The 21,352-nt window shown below is 38.7% G+C and overlaps 1 protein-coding gene across 14 annotated transcripts in view; it reads left to right on the forward strand.

The window, feature by feature from the left end:
* The first annotated feature begins 824 nt into the window (after positions 1 to 824).
* TPK1 (thiamin pyrophosphokinase 1) overlaps positions 825 to 21,352 on the forward strand; it is a 372,261-nt gene continuing 351,733 nt past the window's right edge. For 9 of the 14 annotated variants that reach the window (XM_084977540.1, XM_003130287.6, XM_084977548.1 and 6 more), the window contains exons 1-2: positions 825 to 911; positions 1,319 to 1,377. In XM_084977540.1, coding sequence (XP_084833666.1) covers positions 1,335 to 1,377 — 43 coding nt within the window. In that variant the 5' untranslated portion in view covers positions 825 to 911; positions 1,319 to 1,334. Of the gene's footprint in view, positions 1,378 to 21,352 lie in introns of all 14 variants that reach the window. The other 5 variants (XM_084977546.1, XM_084977549.1, XM_084977544.1 and 2 more) reach the window with 2 other exon arrangements.

The following is a 21,352-nucleotide window of genomic DNA, read 5'->3' on the forward strand; positions in this document are numbered from 1 at the left end:
AGTATCTCTGAGGACCTGGGTTTGATCCCTGGCCTGGCTGGGTCAAGGATCCTTCGTTGCCATGAGCTGTGGTGTAGGTCGTAGATGCGGCTCAGTTCCCTATTTGCTGTGGCTCTGGCTAGGTCGGTGGCTACAACTCCAACTGGACCCCTAGCCTGGGAACCTCCATATACCACGGATGTGGCCCTATATATGGGTGGAGTCTGAAAATCATGGCATGTAAGAACCTTCAAAGAACAAGAGTTTAGCCTTGGAAGAGGTAAAGCCTAGAGGGTCTTAACTCTTTCTGCTCATTCCTGGAAAAGGCTGTGCCAACCTAGGAGTGTTTGAACTGGTGGAGCTGCAACGGGTGGAGTTCCAAGTAGGCGGCTTAAAGGTCCTCCAACTAGAACATTCTCTGCTTCCACCAAGCTATGTAATACTTTAACAAAGGCATGCTCCTTAGGTATACAAGCTGCAAGCCAGAGGTGACAGAGAATAAGGGCTGTGGATAAAGTCGCACGTTTGATTGGCAATGATCCCAGACTGGTGAAGGGTGACGGGGAAGTTAACGCTCGGTTCGGAGCAAATAGTGGCCTCCGGGTTAAAGTCCAGTGACGAGCCCTAGGCAGAAATCCCAGCGCTGGGTCCAGGGCAGAACCGGTCTAGAACGCACGGTTGCTCGGGAGGAGAGCGGCTGACAAGCACAGTCCTGCGCCTCCACCGCCGAGGACGCGCAGTTCCGGCCGGGCGCGCGCCCGGCAAGAGCGGCTAGCTCCCGGAAGGAGGCGGGGCTGCCTCACCAGCCCTTTCCTTAAATCGGCGAGCTGGGCCCGCGCGCCGCCGAGGCACCTCAGCCGAGCGCCGAGCGCTCGATCACCCTCGCTCCCGCAGCCTACGGCCAGCTCACTGGTGGCTCCACCCGCCTTTGTGTAAGTGCGACTGCAGCTCGGCGGGCCGCCGGTAGGACGGGGTAGAGAGGAGGCGGCTGTCCCTCGCTCACCCCGTTTCTCCGGCTTCCTTCGCTCCTACGGCCCCCAGATAGTGACCGCGGCGCTAGGAGAGGCTGGAGGGGGTGGCCCGGTGGAGGCACGCGTGGCGCCAGCTGCTTTGCCACGCGCGTCCGGGATCCCGGGATACCCGGGCCTCCCGCGTCCCCGCTGTTCCCCGCCGCCGCGCGCCTGGCCCGCTGTGCCCGGGCCCGCACGCCGGGAGCGCGGACGCTCTATGATTCGCCCCGCAGTACGGGATAAAAGCGGTCGCCTGCTCTAGCGATTTCGCGCGCTGTTTAATTAGACAGGAGAAGTTCTAATGTGGCCTTTTTATATTTTTAATGCAGAGGCCAGTAATCCGATATGGAGCATGCCATTACCCCGTTGGAACCCCTGCTTCCCTCTGGTACTGTATTTCTTTCCACGCTTTACAGTGACATTGGTGTGCACCTCCCCAGAGCCCTGATGAGATTAAAAAGGCTGGACTCCAGACCCAGAATGGTTTCTAGTTCGGCTCTGATCTACTTCTACGCATATTGCTCAACCTCTTTTGTGCTTTAATTTCCTTATCTGAAAAAAACGAGAATAGTTATTAGTCCTTACGTATAGCGTCGTCGTTAGGACTAAATGATGATGTACTTCATATTCTCCACCTGGAGAAAAATAAGCCCTGTCTTAATGTTGGCTCTGAGGCTCCTAACAACCGTCTGAACTAATCTCTAACATAGCAGAACATTAGACGCCAAAGGGGTAAAGATCAGCCTTTATTGCTTTTATTATTGCCTATCCATTGTGCCCATTTTAAATCCATCGAAAATGCCCGAGATTACCCAGTAAAAATGGTTTAAAGATACCGTACATAAGGATTTATTTTAAAATGGTGTAATTCGCATGGAAATAGATCGGAGAATGAGTTTTTTCTGAGGCTAATTGTTAGTTGCATTTATTATCATGGGTGGTAACAGACGTGTACGATAATTTCGTAATTTTAAACATGTTTTACTTACTAGGTTTTATTGTGTTACTGTTGGGTAGAACTTCTAGTTTATCAGTTCACCTATTTAAACAGTGTATAGCTTTTTAATGTTGAAAGTTGTTTTCTGGAATATGAATTCAACATTTTTTGGGGGTATTGAATTTGTCAGTGTTCCCACATTCTGGCAATGTTTATGGTAAAACAAAGACTAACAATAGCAGGGGACACAGACTCCTTACTCTCCAGTCATTTGCAGTGTTAAATTGTTTGCACATACTTTAACTTTATAGGTGAAGGAAACAGGTAATAATGGAACTAGAATCTGAAACCTGATATATTTGACCCTGTTAAGAAGTTGAGTATTTAATTATTACTCTGAACAGCTTATCATAAGTCAAGAAAAGCATTGGCAAACAAACATTTTGTAAATGAAATTTCATAGTGCTCAGTTTGTCAACAGTAGCAGGGCCAGCAATATTTCCAAGAGTAAACACCAGATTCAGTTGGCCTGTGGACACTCAGATTTGTTTCTAAACCTAAGCACTTTACTGACAAATTTCTAGTGTTTTCTAGGTTGAAAGAGGTATATCATGGAGAGAGTGCTGCGTGGTAAAGATTGGAGTGAGGCATCAGGATCTCTGGGTTTAAATCCTAGCTTTGCAGGTTGTATTTCAGTTTCTTTGTAAAGTGGGAATATTTCGCAGGGTTATTGTGCATATAAATGAGTCATAGAATGTGTAAAGCAGTTAGCTTCAGTGGTGGTAAGCCATTAGATTCAGCCAGAAGGATCAAGTGGTTGGATCCAAGGGTCAGTGTTGAGATGGAAAATGTTTGGAGCAGTAGACTGTAGGAAGGACCATTCTGCTCCCTGTCTTTTATCAAAGGCTTAGGGAGGTCTTGACTCCTCCGGTTAGACAGTTGGAAGCTCCTCACTGGGACAGGGCATATGGGGGACTGTTAAGAACTGTGATACCCGGTATGAAGCACAAATCCCCCACCAGGCAGATCCTGGTCTCCTTTGAGGAGTTCTGTGGGGTTTGATTGCTTTTCTAGTTTCTTCCTCTTGTTCCTAGCTTCTAGAGATTCCTATCTCATCTCAAACATTGATTTAGGAACAAGGGCTCTTTGCAAGTTTACTTTGAGTCTAGCTATGTGAGAGATATTTAAAGACAAAAGTCGGTGTCCTGAGGAGCCCCTTAAATGCCTGTCCCCTTATAGTAATTAGGTAAATACTTAAGGTTAACTTTTACGTTTAGAGGGATTCCCTTCATCAAACAGACATTTAATACTTTCTAGCAGATGGGTATTTTTGTCTATTAATAACTTCTGTGATTTTAATTTGTAGGTGTGGTTTATCTGTAATGCTCACCCAGATTTAGTAGTGGGCAATCTACCAAACTGGTTCTCATCAAATTAACTAATTGCTCAGTGGACCAAAATGCTCATCTCTGGAATGATCGCTAGCTCAGAGAAATACGTATTTTTTTAGTCTTTGTTTTCTGTAACAAAATTATAAAGTAAATGGTTATTTAAAGAAAAACAACTCTAACCTCTTCTAGAAATAACCAATTTTTTTTTTTTTTTTTTTTTGGCTTTTGGGGGCTGTACCCACGGCATATGGAGGTTTCCAGGCTAGGGGTCTAATCAGAGCTGTAGCAGCCAGAGCCACAGCAACGCCAGATCCGAGCCGTGTCTGCACCCTAACACCACGGCTCATGAGCGAGGCCAGGGATCGAACCTGTGTCCTCATGGTTCCTAGTCAGATTCCCTTCTGCTGCACCACAATGGGAACTCCCGAAGTAGCTATTATTAACAGTTCACATGTTCTAAATATTTATTTTTGTATATATACCCCAGCAGATTATTACTCTTGTTTTAAATAAAATGGATTTATGTTGTACATTGTTTGGTAAATTATTCTTTGGAAGCAGTGTATGAAAATATATCAATATTCTTATGTTACAAACATTGTATGTGCTCTTTGTTCAGTTTTTTTTTTTTTTAACAAAGTAGAAGTGTTTCTAATGTTAAAAAACAAGATTCAAGTAAATAAATATTACAGATCTTACTCAATGATTGTTCAACAATTCTTGTATTGGGCAGTATGCAGTGCAGCAGACAGAAAGAAGCCTGTAGGAGTTGTGCAAAAGGAAAGATTTTTGTAGGAGGAAGGGAGCAGAAAGAAGGAAGTTACACTAACAAAAAGTCGATTGGTTCTAGGAAGGTTACTTTCCTTTTGGGGATGGCAGGGGCCTGTCTGGCAGATGATTTCACTGGTGCTGCTTGATTGATTCCTGATTGGCTGGTTTAAGATTCCACTTTGGGGAGAGCTGAAACTGTACATAACTGGGTTAAACATTGAGTCTGGGTTTGACAACCTGGTGCTTAGCATAATCAACTACGCTTTGGACCTGTTATCTTGTTTCTAACACTGCACAGTCCATCCTACTTGGCAGTGATTATCATTCTTGTATTTTTCTAAATTGTGTGTGTATATAAAAATGAATATAGGACCTGTTTTATGCCCTTTTCTGCAGCTTTTTTTTTTTTTTTCACTTGCCAGCTTGTTATGGTCCATATGATATCCCAAGTTTTGTTTTATTAATGGGCTGTATAGACACAAAGGAACTAGGCTTTCTTAATAGACATTTAGGGTATTTTTAGTTTTAATTGTCACAATCTTTGTAATACTTTTGCATATTTATTGGGGCTATTCAGGATAAATTTCCAAAAATGGAATTACTGGATCAAAGGGTGTGTTTGCCTTTCTGTTATCTAGAGGACCTGATAGCTAGCTAGTGTGTGTCCTTTGATGCTAAGTGCTATGGAGGATACACACATGTGATCCCTTTTCTCTAGAAGTTTACAGTCTTGGAGTTGAGAACAAAACAAGATGGATTCTAATTAGATATTGAATTAGGACCCACACAAGAACTGTAGAAACTGGGGAGAAGGAGATGAGCGTAGGTTGGAGAGAAATCATGGGATGGATAGATATGAGGTGGGCATCCAGAAAAGCCACCTGATGTCTATAAATTTAAATTTAAATGGATTTAAATTTGCAAGAAACTTGGAGTTCCTGTTATGGGACAGCAGGTAAAGGATCGATTTTATCTCAGTGAGGATGTGGGTTTGATCTTCAGGCCTTGCTCAGTGGGTTAAGGATGTGGTGTTGCCACAGGCCAGGGTGTAGGTCTCAGAGGTAGCTTGGATCCCCCATTGCTGTGGCTGTGGCGTAGGCTTCAGCTGTAGCTCTTATTCAGCCCTAAACTCAGGAACTTCCATGTGCAGCATGTGTGGCTGTAGAAAGAAAAATAAATTGTGAGAGGCCTAGAGGAAGCAGAAGAGTGTTGCCGTAGATGGGCCTTCCTTGAGTGAAAGCGCAGCGCCACCTGTGTCCCAGGAGCAAGTTCTGTTCATCTGGTGTGGAGTGAAGAGAAGGAAGGTTAGAGAGTACAGGTGAAGGTTTTGAAAGTAGAGCTGAGCAGTGAGGGTAAAACCAAATTGTGGACAAAAGAGAAATTTATTGCAGGTTAGGAGATAGAAAGCTTTTGAACATTTTTGTGTCCTCCCACCTTTGGAACATTCTATACAAAGGAGTCTTTTTATGCTCTAAAGCTTAATTAAATTAACCATCCATACCATGGTTCAGCATGGCTCATCATATAAAAGTTGGAAGTCCTTATCTTGACCTTAAAGGCCCTTCACGATCGATTCTTAACTACTTTTCCAGAATACTTGTTAATCACTCTCCTCTTTGTGTTCAAGCCAAGCTGAACTCCCCACTGTTTACTTATTTGTTGGAGCTGCATTACTCTTGCTTAAGCTCTAGCTACATTTATCACTTGGAATGTCCTTTTTCAAACTGCTTTTCTTAACTTTTAGGCCTCCTGTGGGTATGTAGAAGTGTCTCTGTGATTTTAACTTGTGTTTCCCTTATGGCAGAATGCTGATCTTGTCACCTGTTATTTGGTCATTCACATGTCTTTAGTGAAATGTTTGTCTCTTGACATTTTTCTATTGGGTCTTCTTTGATTTGAAAAAAAATCAATTTGTATGCATTTTTTAAAATTGAGATATAGTGGCTATATAACTTTGTATTTTTGATTTGATGCATATGGGTATATATATATATACACACACACACACATGTTTACAAAGTAAGAGTTTCTTTACATATTCTCAATACAGTTCTTTAAATCTTGATTTTTGTCATCAATAAAATAGAATGACACTTTACAAGGAGAGTTTTTATGAAGATTAGAGTATCTGTATAGCATTTAACTGATATATAATAAGAAGGCAAACATTTTAGTTATTTTTCTTACTGCCTTCTAAACTTTCTATCTAAATATATTTTTTAAATTAGTAAACAGTATTTAATGGGTAAGGGCATACTGTCATTTTAAATTCTGTAAATATAGGTTCCTTTTCAAAATATTTTTATAAATCTGGACTTTTTTTGTCACTTCTTCAGTATCTGTAATCATTTGAGTTTTTATTATGAAGCTTTATGTTTAGAACTCCATATGTTGAAAGTAAATTTTATTTATTTTTAACACTTTGTAGCTAAAATAGAAGTAAAGAGTCAAACCATCCTCAGAATCATTATTTTATATGTGCGTATTTCACAAACTTATGTCACAGAGCAACCAATTACAGAGGTTTTAATTTCTGGTTTACTAAAAATACTGATATTTAAACATTTTAATATATTTTTACAATGTCGTACATGTGTATTATAAAAAGAAGATGCAGATAAACAACAATGAAATAAAAAATGCCATATTTCAGCCTCTCAGAGATTACCTCTATTATCGCCATGAATGTGTACTTTTGGTATGTGGGTATTTATATTCCTCTAGATATTTTTTGTGTATAAATACACAGGTATTTCTAAACCAAAATGAGAGCACACTGTAAGTTGCTTATTTAGTAGATGACTTCACATTTCCATATCAGATTTCATAGTATCTAGTACCCAACCATATTTAAATTGTCTCATTCTCAAAATAACTTTTCCAGGTGCTTGTTCCAAACCAGGACTGCCTGTGCATTTGGTTCAGTCTTTTTAAATCTAGTGCAGTTGTCCCTCACATTTTAAATCCCCTGTAGTATTGAATATTGATGTTTTAAATAAAGCGCTTCACTCTGAAGTGGATCTGATGGATTAAAAAATACAGCAATTTGATATGACTCATTGTTCACTTAAAAATACATAATAAACTCCAACCAAAAAGTTCCATTTTATTTTTCCCACATAATTTCATCATAAATTTATGCTAGGAAGCCTTTTATCTATCTATATTTCTTTGCAAAAAAGATTATGTATATTTAAATTAAAAAAAAAATTCCCTTGACCATAATGCTTGGGAGTTACTTATTCTAAACTGAATTACCATAGCTGAAGTTCATTATGAATTGAATTCCCATTTCTGAGTATTAAGAGTTCACACTTGATCAAGTCAACATAATTGTATTACAAATTTTTGTAATAACTAACATTTACATAACACTATGTGCTTGGGTGTAGTTTTAGTGCTTTAACAGGGTAATGCCTTTAGAAAAGTTTTGAAACAAGGAGTCCCAGGTTTGAGTGTTAGCCATCCTCTTCATTAGTTACTTAACCGTTGGCATGTCATTTAATTGGTTAGAAACTTAGTTTCTTTACCTATGTAAAGTTAGGATACATACACACATGAACTCCTTGGGCAAATTTAAGCTACTATAAAGTATAAAAAGCATGTTTAAGAAGTAGAGTCTGTGCAGATGTGAAATGCTCTGCACTAATGAGCTTTATTATACTGATTATTAATTTTTGAAAACCTACGTTCATTTTTCTAATTAATTCTCAAAGGAGTCAACTACTTATTTTACTAAATGTGTTCAGTCCAGTAAGGCAAATCTTCCAGAACTGTTGTTTCCTGAATTCTATATTTTCTAATATGCTCATTGAATTATTTATATGTATGAAATTATTAATAGCGGTCAAACCATTTTGATGCCTCATGGTTAAGTGAAAGTGAATCTGGGAATATCCCATTCAGTATAGTATTCCTGCCATCTCTTGTATTTCTGGAACTTAATTTCTGTTGACAATGCCTGATGGCTTCACAAAAAATAAAACCTGAAGATAGATATTTGCCTTCTGCAATTTACTAGAGGCTAATTTGGGAATCCCTGGATAATCTGATTCCTTGGTAATATAAATGTATACTGCATTAGTAGTTCTCTGTGTATTGTAGCAACAGACTCTCAAGAACCCTAGGTGATGACATTTATTGGTACAAAACACAGTCCTAAACTCTACAGTCTTTAATCTCTATTCAGCAAATCCTTGTAAGAATAATGTAAGGGTACATATGAGTTATTTTCATTTGCATTTATTTTAAAATTAAAGATTAAAAGTTCTAAAATGTGGAGTTCTGTTGCAGCTCAGTGAGTTAAGGACCCGATGTTGTCTCTGTAAGGAGGAGGGTTTGACCCTGGGCCTCTCTCAGTGGGTTAAGGACCCTGGTGTTGCCACAAATTGCAGCATATATTGCAGGCACAGCTCTGATGTGGTGTTGCCGTGGCATAGGCCTCAGCTGCAGTTCTGATTCAACTCCTCACCTGGGAACTTCTATATGCTTCGGGTGTGGCCGTGAAAAAATGAAAAATTAAAATATATGGTAGTAAGCCACTTGTTGGTTACATATCCCAACCAATTAAGTATTCTTGTTAGAAATTTCAGGTCTCTTCCCTACTTTAGATCTGTGCTGTGTAATAACGTGGTTATTGAACACTTGAAATACGGCTAGTGTGACCAAAGCACTGAATGTGTAGTTTAAGTGTGAAAAGCAAAATTCCATCAGTTGTTAGAAAAATTTTAAATATCTGGAATAGTGTTTTAGTTTACTGGGACCTCCATAACAAAGTGCCACAGGGAATTCTCTGGTGATGCAATGGGTTAAGGATCTGGTGGTGTTGCTGCTGTGGCATGGGTTTGATCCCTGCCCTGGGAACTTCCACATCCTGTGGTGTTGTTAAAAAAAAAAAAAAAAAAAAAAAAGCCACAGATTGGTTGGCTTAAAGAAATTTATTTTTGCTGGAAGTCCAAGGCTAAGTGTTGGCAAGTTTGATTTCTCCTGAGGTCGCTCAGTATACAAATAGCTGCCTTCTCTGTGTCCTTACCTGTTACCTCTTGGTCTGTGTATCATCTGTGTTCTTTTTAAGTTTTTGTGGCTGCACCCTACGCATGTGGAAATTCCTGGGTACAGGGATTGAATCTGATATGCAGCTGTTACACTTCAGCTGTGGCAACACCAGACTGGGGAATCAAACCTGTGTCTCCGCAGCGACCCAAGCTGCTGCAGTCAGATTCTTAACTGACTGCACCAGGGCAGGAACTCCCAGTGTTCTGTTCTTTTAAGGATTTCAGTCCTATTGGATTAAGCCCACTCATATGACTTCATTTTACCTTAATTACCCCCTTTAAAGACCCTATCTCCAAATATAGTCACATTCTGAGGTACTGCAGGGTAGGACTTCAGTATAGGAATTTATGGAGAGCCATATCCAGCCCTAGACAAGTAGGGCATGCCAGTTTCCTTTATTAGCTGTAAACTTTCTTAAGTTGACTTGGACCATATTTCAGAATTCTCATGATTGCCAAATAAGGGAGGTTTTACTATTAGTCCAATTGAATATAGCTGGTAGATGAATCGAAAAGAGTCAGTTTCAATCTTAGTTGCTGTTCTGTACAAATTTTTCTCTCTTCAGTACTTCCTGAGTATCTGAACTGCATGTAATTTAAAATTTTCTATTAGTCTCATGAAAAAGGTAAAACAGGTGAACTTAATTACATCTTTCATTTAACCCAGTATGCCTAAAATGATGTTATTTCACTGTGTAACCACAAATAAACAGTAATTAATACAATGATTGACATTTTTTGTACTAAATCCTCAAGCTCCAGTGTGTGGTCGACACTTCTAGTACCTCTCAATTCAAATGCTACATTGTTATTAGAAATACGATATCTATCTACCTACCTATCTATCTATCTGTCTGTCTGTCTGTCTGTCTGTCTGTCTTGTCTATTTATTTATCTATTTATGGTCTTTTCAGGCCCACACCCAGGGCATATGGAAGTCCCCAGGCTAGGGGTTGAATTGGAGCTGCAGCTCCTGGCCTACACCACAGCACGGCAACCCAGAATCCGAGCTGCACCTGCGACTTACACCACAGCTCTTGGCAATGCCAGATCCTTAACCCACTGAGCGAGGCCGGGGATCCAGACCACGTCCTCATGGGTACTAGTTGGTTCATTATCACTGAGCCACGACAGGAACTCCAAAATACTTTATATTTAGTTTGTGATAACTTGTCAAATATTTTGTTTTTATTCCTATCAGTAAAGGCCAGCTCATAGACTCATACTTTTGGAATAAGGTTCATATTACAGGGATTGGAATGTTTCTTTTCCATGGAAAGCCTTTGGAAATAGGTACTAGAGTAAGAAATAGTACTACACCTGGGCTTTCTGACTGTGTTTTTGCTGAGATCAACTCAGCATTTTTGTCATTTAAATTAAAGCGGTATGCCTGCTTTGAAACTTGGAAAAATTGCATTTTTTTTGAAGAAATTTTAATCCCCTTGTAGATGACAGAGACCTCAGTCTAAAGCTTCTGCTTAAGGATTGTGATGTCTTTGTTATCTAGGGCTTCCTAAGATATCAAAGAGGTAAACTAGTGGATTTTCCAGTTGTAAGGATTAATTCTCATACTTTACCCTCTGGCTCAATTAGAAATCCCTCCTACATCATCAAGGGAAATTTACTGCTTTGACTCCTAATGCTTATCCTTGGTATATAACTCATAATTGTTGGAATCTTTTCTTTTTTTTCTCTTCAGTTTACTGAGACTTTGCTGTCATAACTGCTCTTGGTATGTTTGATGTAGTTTAACTTTTTCCTGTGTTTTACTTGATTTTCATATTTACCTTAATTTTTCTTGTTCTTTTAATTCGTTTCATTATATTTGGTGACAAAAATGTTTGGTTCATCCTCCTTCTTATGGCCAAATTGTTTCTTTTGCCTCAAAGTAATATGTCATTAACTTTATAAGCCATCTTTTCCATACCATCTAGAGAATCAATATCCTCTGTTTTAGTGGTATTAAGTCTCTGTAGCCCCCCCATCTTCCTGTATTAGCATTTTAATAGCTACATGCCTTCAGAAACTAAAGCTTCTAAAGTGAGTTAAAAAATAATCTTAATTAAAAATAATCTTGTAAATTGGTACTTTGTATCATTAATAGAAATAATGCTATTCTTTTAGACAAAATAATTGAAAATATCAAGTGAAGCTGTGGGAGCGGTTTTAATATTCACAATGCCAGAATGTTATGTCTTGATCATATAAAAAATCTTCTGTAGGTTTTGATATATTAATACCAGATGTCTTTTGAGGTTTTCTAGGAAAATGAGGTGTGTTTGTGCATTAACTTCCCATTCAAATGAATTTGGTTATTCCTTGTAGGTGGCAAACAGATGCTGAAACAAATGCATTTCCTTCTGAGAGTATTCCAGTGTCTTTATCACACCATTGTCTTTGAAGGTGTTCATTTATCACAGTGGAAGTATTTCTTTTGTTTTTATCACTTCAGAGAATTTAAGCTTTTGATTTGCTCTTAGGGTCCTGTGTAAGTTGTGTAAATTGGGCTTCTGGCCCAATTGCTGCTATTTATGTTGAGGCAGCTTTATTTTTCATTTGCGAAGTAGGAAAACTCTTCTTGCAGTTTATTCCTGATCTGAGTAAAAATGCTCTCAATAGTGAGTCCTATGCTTAGAGAGAAGACCTTAATCCTCATTGTTCTGGGGCAAACATGTCTTTGGTAGCACCGCTCTGAGGTGGCTGTCCGGCTTTCTGGTATGTGGTGCTATCTTTTGAGCAAATACATTACCATCGTTGGTTAACTGATTGTTTAAAATGTGTATTTAAAATAAGCTGAAATTGACCTGTAGTCCTCTTAATTTCCAACTGAAATCATGCAGAAGACTTGTACTGGCTTTCTACTTAATGGACATCAGATAGTGAAAGACCTTAACCAGCTTTTTCTTTTTTTCTTTTTTCCAGGCTAAATATTGTAGCCATTTGTTCAACAATTATTTGAGTGCCTAACATGTACCAGGAACTCTTCTAGGCAGTGGGAGACATACCTGCAGTTATCCTTACATGTCTTACTTCTCAGATCTACTATCCCAGTATAGGCATCAGTAATATCCTGGAAAATCAGATTTTCTTCTCAAGAATGCTTATCGAGAGTCTGTTTTCCATTTTTTTAAGACTTTAGGTGTGGGGCTACTTTACAACAAAATTGAGCAGAAGGCATGTAGAATTCTCATCTGCCCCCTGCACATGTGTAGATACCCGCCTCCTCATCAACATCCCCACAGAGTGGTACATGTGTTACCACTGACGAATCCACACTGATAGAGTCCGTAGTTTTCCTTAGGGTTCACTCTTGGTGTTGTATATTCTGTGGGTTTGGACAAATGTATAATGAAGTATAGCCATTCTTAGAGAATCACACAGAGCATGTGCACTGCCTTAAACTTTCTGTGTGCTCTGCCTATTCATCTGTTCCCCCTACACTGATCTTTTTATTTTTTCCACAGTTTTGCCTTTTCCAGAATGTCATATAGTTGGCATCATACAGTATGTAGCCTTTTTAAATTGGCTTCTTTTACCTATTAATACGCAGCTAAGGTGCCTCTGTGTTTTCTCATGGCTTGACAGCTCATTTCTTCTTAGCACTGAATAAAGTGCTATGGTCCGGATGTGCCACAGTTTATCTGTTCACCTACTGAAAGACTTCTTACTCGCTTCCAAGTTTTGGCAAGTATGAATAAAGTTGCTGTGAACATCCACGTGCAGGTTTTGGTGTGAACATTAGGTTTTCAGGTCCTTTGGGTAAATACCAAGGATGTAATTGCTGGGTCATGTGGCAAAATTAAGTTATAGTTTTGTAAGAAACCACCCGACTATTTTACAGCGGGCTGTATGTTTTACTTTCCTACCAACAGTGGATGACAATTCTTGTTTTTCCACTTCCTCCTCGGCATTTGGTGTTGTCAGTGTTCCAGGTTTTGGCCATTCTAATAGGTGTGTAGTTGTACCTGTGGTATTGTTTTCACGTGAGTTTCCCTGATGACATTTGAGGTGGAGCTTGTTTTTTGTGTGCTTACATGGCATATGTATGTTCTTTGAGGTGTTTGTTAAGGTCTTTGGCTCATTTTTTTTAATTGAGTTGTTTGTTTTCTTATTGTTGAGTTGTAAATATTCTTTGTTTTGAAAAACAGTCCTTTATCAAATGTATGTTTTGAAAATACTTGCTCCCATTCCTTGGCTTGTCTCCTCATTCTTGACATTGTCCTTCACAGAGCAGAAGTTTTTAATGATGACCAGTTTAGCAATTATTTCTCTCATGGATTGTACTTGTAGTGTTGTATTTCAGAAGGCATCACCATACTCATGGTCATCTAGGTTTGGTTCTTATGTCCTAGTAATTTTATAGTTTTATATTTTACATTTGGGTCTTTTATCTATTTCCAGTTGATTTTTGTGAAGGCTGTAAGGTCTGTGTCTAAATTAATGTTTTTGTATGTGTATGTGGGGTTGTTCCAGAACCATTTGTTGAAGAGACCATCTTTGCTCCATTGTATTGCCTATATTTCTTTGACAAAGATCAGTTGACCATTTATGAGGCTGTATTTCTGGTTTCTCAGTTTTATTTTTCGTTGATGTATTTGTCTAATATTTTCACCAATACCACGCTGGGAAAGCTTCGAGTTTCTCACCATTAAATGTGATGTTTGCTGTAGATATTTTGTGGATAGTCTATATCAAGTTGAGAAAGTTCCCCTTTATTCCTAATTTACTGAGAGTTTTTAATCATGAATGGGTGTAAGATTTTTCAGCTGTTCTTTCTGCATGTAGTGAAATGATCATATACTTTTCTCTTTTAGAGAAAAGATGTAATGGATTATATTGGTTATATTGGTTTTCAAATCAGTCTTGCATGCCTGAAGTAATCTCACTTGGTTGTGGTGTATAATTGTCTCCATCCATTTTTTTTTAATTCAATTTGCTAATATATTGTTGAAGATTTTTGCATCTAAGATGATGAGACATAATGGCCTGTAGTTTTCTTGTAATGTTTTTGTGTGGTTTTAGCATTAGAGTAATGGTGACCTCATGGAATGAGTTAGGAAGTATTCCTTCTGCTTCTACCCTATAAACGAGATTGTATAAAATCGATATGCTTTTCTCCTTAAATGAGAATTTGCTAGTGCACCCATCTAGGTCTCATGCTTTCTGTTTTGGAAGCTTATTATTGTGAATTTCTTTAATAGATGTAGATCTGTTTAGATCGTTTATTTCTTGTGTGGGTTTGGCAGAGTGTTTCTGTCAAGGAAATGGTCCATTTCATCTAGATTATCAAAAATGTGTGGGCATAGAGTTCATTTTATTCCTTCAGTATCGGTTTCCATGGGATCTGGAGAGATGACCCCCTCTTTCATTTCAGTGTTTTCTATTATTTTAAATTGTAACATGTGCAGGATATTGAGAATGTTGTTCAGGAAAGTTTTGATAAATCATCAGAGGGAGATGGTCGGTGCTTTAAGATTCCAAAAAACACAGGGTAATGGAGCTTTTCATAACCTTTGTTAACATTTATGCATTTCCTTGTCTGAGACTTTGCCACTTACATTGAAGTCCCATTCTGGCATCATTGATATTACCTGGGGCTTGTAAGAGGCATAATCTCAGGCCCCACTCTAGACTGACAGAATAAGAATTTGCATTTCAGCAAGACCCCTATATGAGTCTTATGCTCCTTAAAGTTTGAGAAGCACTGACCTAAGAAACACAACAGATTCTTTTTTTTTGGCCACATCCACAACATGTGGAAGCTCCCAGGCCAGGGATTGAATCCATGCCACAGCAGTCATATATGCCGCTGTAGGGACAATGCCAGATCCTTAACCTGCTACACCACAAGGAAACTCCTTAGATTCTTTTTAACATAATTAAACAGCAAAAAAATCTCCATCACATTTAAGGATAATATTTATCATTATTCAAAACTTCCTTTGAACTGGTAGCATATATGGTGGAGATTTTCTTTCCAGCTTTATTGTTGTCTGTGGAAATACGTAGTCTGATACTCTGGACATACACATGGTGGCAGAGAGTGGATCACCTTGGTGTGATGCTGCGATCCGTTTCTTTGCACCAGCAATATCTGAAGTGTGTGTCCCCTTTTTTGGCAGACTATGCTTTTCAAAATATCTGCATGTGATTCTGATATTTGATCACTATAGTTGGGATATAACTTGAGGCTTTTCTCTTACATACTTTTGTTTTTATGTCCTTAATGCTTCTAATGATTTTTTTTTTGTATCCATAGAGTAAACATTTATATATATTTCCAGACTGTTCAGTCATTCATTGAGCCAACATTTGAGTGCCCACTGAACATGTGGTGTCATGTTAAATCCATACAATTGAAATATGTTAAAAAAAAAAAAAAGAGAGAGAGAGAGAGAGAGAAATACGTGGTCCAGGCCTTCATGGAGATTATAGCCTAACAGGTTAAATGAACAAGCAAATCAGAAGTTAGAGTGCAGGGTGATAAGATACATCATAGGGGAAACTCCGGCTATTAAGTGGATCCCATAGAAGGGATTTGGCACTTCCAAGGCTTCTGGAAATAATATTTAAGCTGGGAAATCTACTTGAGTTGTTTCACTTTTTTTTTTTTTTTTTGTAATGAATGCTGTGAGATAGATGCATATCTTAGTCCATATTATATTTTGAAGGAAAATTTCTGAGAGTGGAATTACAGAATCAAAGATATGAGTCTCTACAATTCATAGTACATGTTACTAGATGGGTTTCTAGAAAGGTTATACTGAGTTAGGTGTTCAATAGCAGTATCAGTTTCCCTTTCAGTGCCCTTGTGTCCCTTGCTGGCAATGCATGCTCTGCAGTTCTTGGTGGAAATACTCCTGGAGTGTAGCTTCCCCTGCTCCCCTCCCATCTCATGTGATTTTGCTTTACTTCTGTTAGTACCTACCATAATCTAAGTTGGGAAGATTGTTCAAGACTTGACAGTGAGCAAAAGAGATTACTTAAGAGTTTTTTCCAGTAGAACACTAGGCTTGTGGACCCACCAGTGAACTTGACTCATTTTTTTGTTTGCTTGGTTAGGCTGTTTGGCAACTCTGTAGTGTAGAAGTTGACTGATAGTCATGCAAATTATTCTTATTCATAATAATGTAAAAAGTTTTTAATCCTGTATAGATAACAATTGATTTAAACTCTGAAGAGGAGCTACCCTCTGATATTTTATTGCCGTATAGTGGAGATTTCTAAATTTTCTTTCTGTTTATGACACTTTTAGCATCTCAGTAATTTTTTTCATGGTGCCACTAGGCCAAAAGTTGTTATTATTAAGTAGTTAGATCCAGACAACTAAGTAATGGTTTGTTCACTTGTCCCTGTTGTTTCACTGAACCACCCTGAATGACTTGGTGCTCATTTTGTGAATCCTTCTTATAATAGAGTCACCATTTTTGCATCTATTAGCAAATTCATTTCAGTAATCCTATGTCTATATTCGGATTCAAACTGTTACCCTCATTAATTAATGAGTTGAATAATGATTTTGGCATTTGTTCATTTTGTATTTGCATGAAGGTCATATTTTTAAACTTTTGGAAAATTATACTTTAGCACCAGTTAAATTTTTACTTTGTTGTTAATGTAAAAGGTGAATAAGTAGATAGTTTTATATTTCTTTGAACTCACTTTTTTGTTCTCTAAATAATTGATCACAGGCGGTGAGCAGTAAGAGTAAAAATGCATCTGGAAAAACCAGCATAGAGCCTTGCAGAAGGGGCAAAGTGGGCAGGACACCCATGCCTCAGATTACACAATGCTGAACATGGTTGTTACGTGGTGTTCACTGGGGAAAGACCTACAAAAGAGAGGTAGCAGAGTGCACATAATTCTCCAGACTCTCATCCTGCAGAGAGGTGCTTTGACTGGGCACATCTGGACTGGGGTGTATCTTGGAAATGGCTCTAAGAGAGGAATTTCACTCTATAATTTTCCACATCTTTGCTGGAACCTCTTTCTTTCTTTCTTTTTTTTGTCTTTTTGTCTTTTTCCAGAGCCGCACCCGTGGCACATGGAGGTTCCCAGGCTAGGGGTCTAATCGGAGCTGTAGCTGCCAGCCTATGCCGCAGCCACGGCAATGCTGGATCTGAGCTGCATCTGTGGCCTACACCACAGCTCACAGCAATACCGGATGCTTAACCCACTGAGTGAGGCCAGGGATCGAACCTGCAACCTCATGGTTCCTAGTTGGATTCGTTAACCACTAAGCCATGACGGGAACTCCAATTCTGTAAGTGTTTTACCCTCCAAGTTAAAATTTTTAAATTTATACATTTTAAATTTTATAAAACTTAAATTTTAATTTCGAAACTTGCAAAGAGGGTAGGATGCATTTGGAAATTGATGAAGTATTGAAGGAATGGTGGGTAAGAGAGTCTAATATATACGTGATAGAATTGGAAGGCTGGAAACTTTGACATGAGAATATCAGAAATAAATAAAGCACGACTGGGGAAAAATGAGCTGATGGTGGGAGTTTATAGTTGCCTAGTGCCTAAGGCTTTTATAATTTTTAAAACCAGGTTAATTTGGAAAGTTCTGAAGCCTGGTGGAGACTTAATACAGTTTTGTTCAAAACTATCCAGTAGTTTACCTCTTTAATTTCACCTCTTTCTTGATTCAGATTACTATTATAGGAACAGTTGGTTTTTCAAAGTTCTCTATGGCCATTATCAACTGACCTACTGAGTTAGTGTTGTGTGTGTGTTAGTGGCTTTGTTGGGATGTGCCTGCAGTAATTCCTGTTGATTAAAAAAAATCTCATGTGAAGGGAACCCATGTGTATGCTGGCTCATGCTAATGCCATTCATAGAAACTCCTGATTCAGCTGAAGTGTGTATTGGTCTGTGATAACTGAAAGGATTATGTATACTGTAGTATTGTATGCTTGAAATAGATCATAAAAATCACCCTTAGGAGATGAGTTATTGTTTCCACTTGCCAGGTAAGAACGGTACTTGAGATAAAGTCTGACATTACACTTTTGCCCTTCAACTGTTTTTTGAAGTATAAATGGCTTGTGTTTAGTCAATCTTCTTGTTATGAAATCGAAGCATTTTTATGGCCTCTGAGAGCTGGGGTTGCTGATGCAGCTGTTGACAGACACAGAAGAACTACTCAGTTGAGACAAGAACACTTTAAAGATGGTTGAGTTCTGTGAGGAATTTTCTGCTCACTTGTACCACACAGTTCAAGCTGTATGTGAGCTGCATAAACTATACTTACTCATTTTCACCTCTTTGTGTCTACATAATGCAAACACAAATTGCTGTCATCAGCATAAAGATGTTGGTGATGATTTTGAGTATCTGTTGAGAGCTTACTGTATGCAAGGAGCTGTTCCTAGAGTTGCACATGTTACCTTATTTATTCTCACAACCACTCCTAAGAGGGTTGTCACTCCCATTTTAGATATGAGAATACCTTAGGTACTCTCATAGAGAGGCTGACCATCCTGTCCAAGGTCTCATATCTAGGAGGTGGCAGAGTCATGGTTTAGGCCTAGGCAGTTTGGATGCAGAGCCTGATACAGAAGCACTGTGCAATACTGATATTGTGTGTGTACACGTGGTTTTATTTCCCTCCTTTGAAAACCTTCCCAAACTCTATCACTTTTCTCTTGGACTACTTAGACCTGCTCTGATCCTGGTCAGTGATACCACCACCACCACTACTGCTGCCACCCCATGGCTGCCACCCCTGCCTTTTGTTGGGAAACACTGTATCAGTTAGGAATGCATTCGGTTATAAGCAATAAAAAAACCCTCATCTTGTAGTAGACAAAACAATTAGGGATTGGAGCTCCCATCATCAGAGGAAATGCATTAGACTAGGAACCATGAGGTTGTGGGTTCGATCCCTGGCCTCGCTTAGTGGGTTAAGGATCTGGTGTTGCCATGAGCTATGGTGTAGGCTGGCAGCTGTAGCTTCTATTAGACCCCTAGCCTGGGAACCTCCATATGCTGCAGGAGCAAAAAAAGAGAAAAATTTAGGGGTTTATTTTCTTAAGTACTAAGGGTTTGGGAGTAGGTGGCCAAGAGCTGGTGCAGCAGCTGAATTCTGTTGATGGGACCACAGCTTTGTTTTTTGTGCATGTCCATCCTTTCTGTGTTGGCTGTTGGCTTCATGCCTGTTATTTCATTCCAGGCAGGAAGAAAAGGATGCAGGGACTTAAAAAGGGGGCAGCCAGCCTCATTCATCCTTTTATGTCAGGAAAGAGAAAAATTTTCTAGAAGAGTCACATAATTGACTTTTGTTTTCTCTCATGTTGACTTGAACTAGGTCACATGGCCATTTCTAGAGACCAATCACATGAAATCATGTTATCATAACAGGTTTTTAAATCTATCTCAAATTTAAATGGATGTTTAGGCATTTGGTGACTCTACAATGTGTTGACTTACCAAGTCAGTGATACAGGTCATAAATACCTAGAATGCAGTTAGACTGGGTCAGGACATATTTTAGTTTGGATACTTGTACTTACAGAATTTTTTGTTGTTGTTGTTTCTTTTGATATTTCTGAGTTTGTTATTTATGTCTAAGAGGAAGGATTATTTAATTCTGAAGTTCAGGCCAGGTGAGGGACTTGAGATCAAAGAAGTTGGCCAAGGATCAGGAGGCAGTGTCATTTACTGGGTGTTGTTATTGTTGGTTGGTATACTTGTCTGAGTTCTTGGAGTGCAAAGACAGGACTTCTTATTCATTTTTGTATCTCCTCTGCTAAGTGTTTTACTACTTATATTTGAAGAATGAGGCAGATCATTTAAGTTGGCTTTGCCAGGAATGCTCAGTCCAAAATCCATGCCTTGTATGCACCATGATTTCTCCTCTGGTCCTTGCATTGATGTGGAAACTCTACGTAACGGGCACCTAATTACAGTCAGCCTGCTTGACTCCCTGAACTTCCTGTCTTGCCCTTGGTCTTAGCAGCATCTCCCCAAGAGATTGCTTTTCTGATGAAATCTCTCATGAGATTTCAACTTCCTCTTGTTATCCCGAATTTGGGGATTTCCATCTCTTGTAAGGTCAGCTATGTTATTAGCAGTCTTGTTTACTTGCTTTATTCTATATTTTATAAAGCATTTTAAAGTGTTTATAATAAGAACATTCTGTAGAAGCTTAACCTGCAGTGTTTGTTCTATATCTTTGTCTTAAGTAGAGTTTCTTACACACATTTAAATGTGTGAGTGAGTGAAAAAAAACTCAGTTTTTTCCCTACTGCTGGTATATTACCCATCAATTTAGTGGCTTAAGATAATAATTGTTTACTTTTTCCTCACAATTATGCAATTGGGAGGAATCAGGGGGTTTTTCTTCTCTTCCATTTACTATCTGTTGGGGCTGGATTGTTCAGGATGGCTTCTTCACTTATACCTATGGGGCCTTTTCTGGAACAGACCTGGCTGAATATATGTTTCGGTCTGGTCTCTCCACTGTGGTACCTGGACCCTTGCCAAGGTCTCCAAGCAAGTACATACTAGGAGAGTAAATCCCACTATGGAAGCACTTACCCCTGCTCTCTTCCTGCTTAGTATTGTTGCTTTGACAAAATTTTAACCAAGCTCAGAGTTGGATGTGCAAGGTTTTGAATGTCAGATGTGTTTTTTTGAGAAGTGTCAATGTCCATAGAGGTTTACTGGTTAATCGATACATTGTATATAATCTCATGCTATCAATCTTGAATGGGTTCATTTTATTTCATTTTGTTTTGTATGTATTGAATTTTGTTACGTATCTTCTTCCTTAAAAGGAAGGAATATGGTTTAAATTGCAACCGTATTTTAAAACTTTTAATTTTTATTAGACTTAACCAGAGTTCCCAACACCTTTTACCATATTTCCATAAATGCTAACATATTACATTAACCATAAGCTAAAAATTGATATCAGTTCAGTATAGTACTATTAACTGCAAACTTTGATTTGTACCAGTTTTTCCTCTACCCATTTTCTGTTGCAGAGTCTAATGCAGGATTCCTCATTGCATTTAGTTTTGTCTCCTTCATCTTTCTAATCTTTCATGGCTTGGATACTTTGAAAAGTAGTCATTAATTATTTTGTAGAATGTCCTTTGATTTGCACTTGTCCGATTTTTCTCGTGACTAGGTGACAAGCATGCTGCAGAATTGATGTAGCCCTTCTCAGTGCCTCTCAGATCAAGGGCATATGATGTCA

Source organism: Sus scrofa, chromosome 9 (genome assembly GCF_054392235.1).
Source record: "Sus scrofa isolate SSC_HxYL_T2T_F1_AM1 chromosome 9, Sscrofa_HxYL_maternal_Yorkshire_Landrace_v2.0, whole genome shotgun sequence".
Classification (NCBI taxonomy): Eukaryota; Metazoa; Chordata; class Mammalia; order Artiodactyla; family Suidae; genus Sus; species Sus scrofa.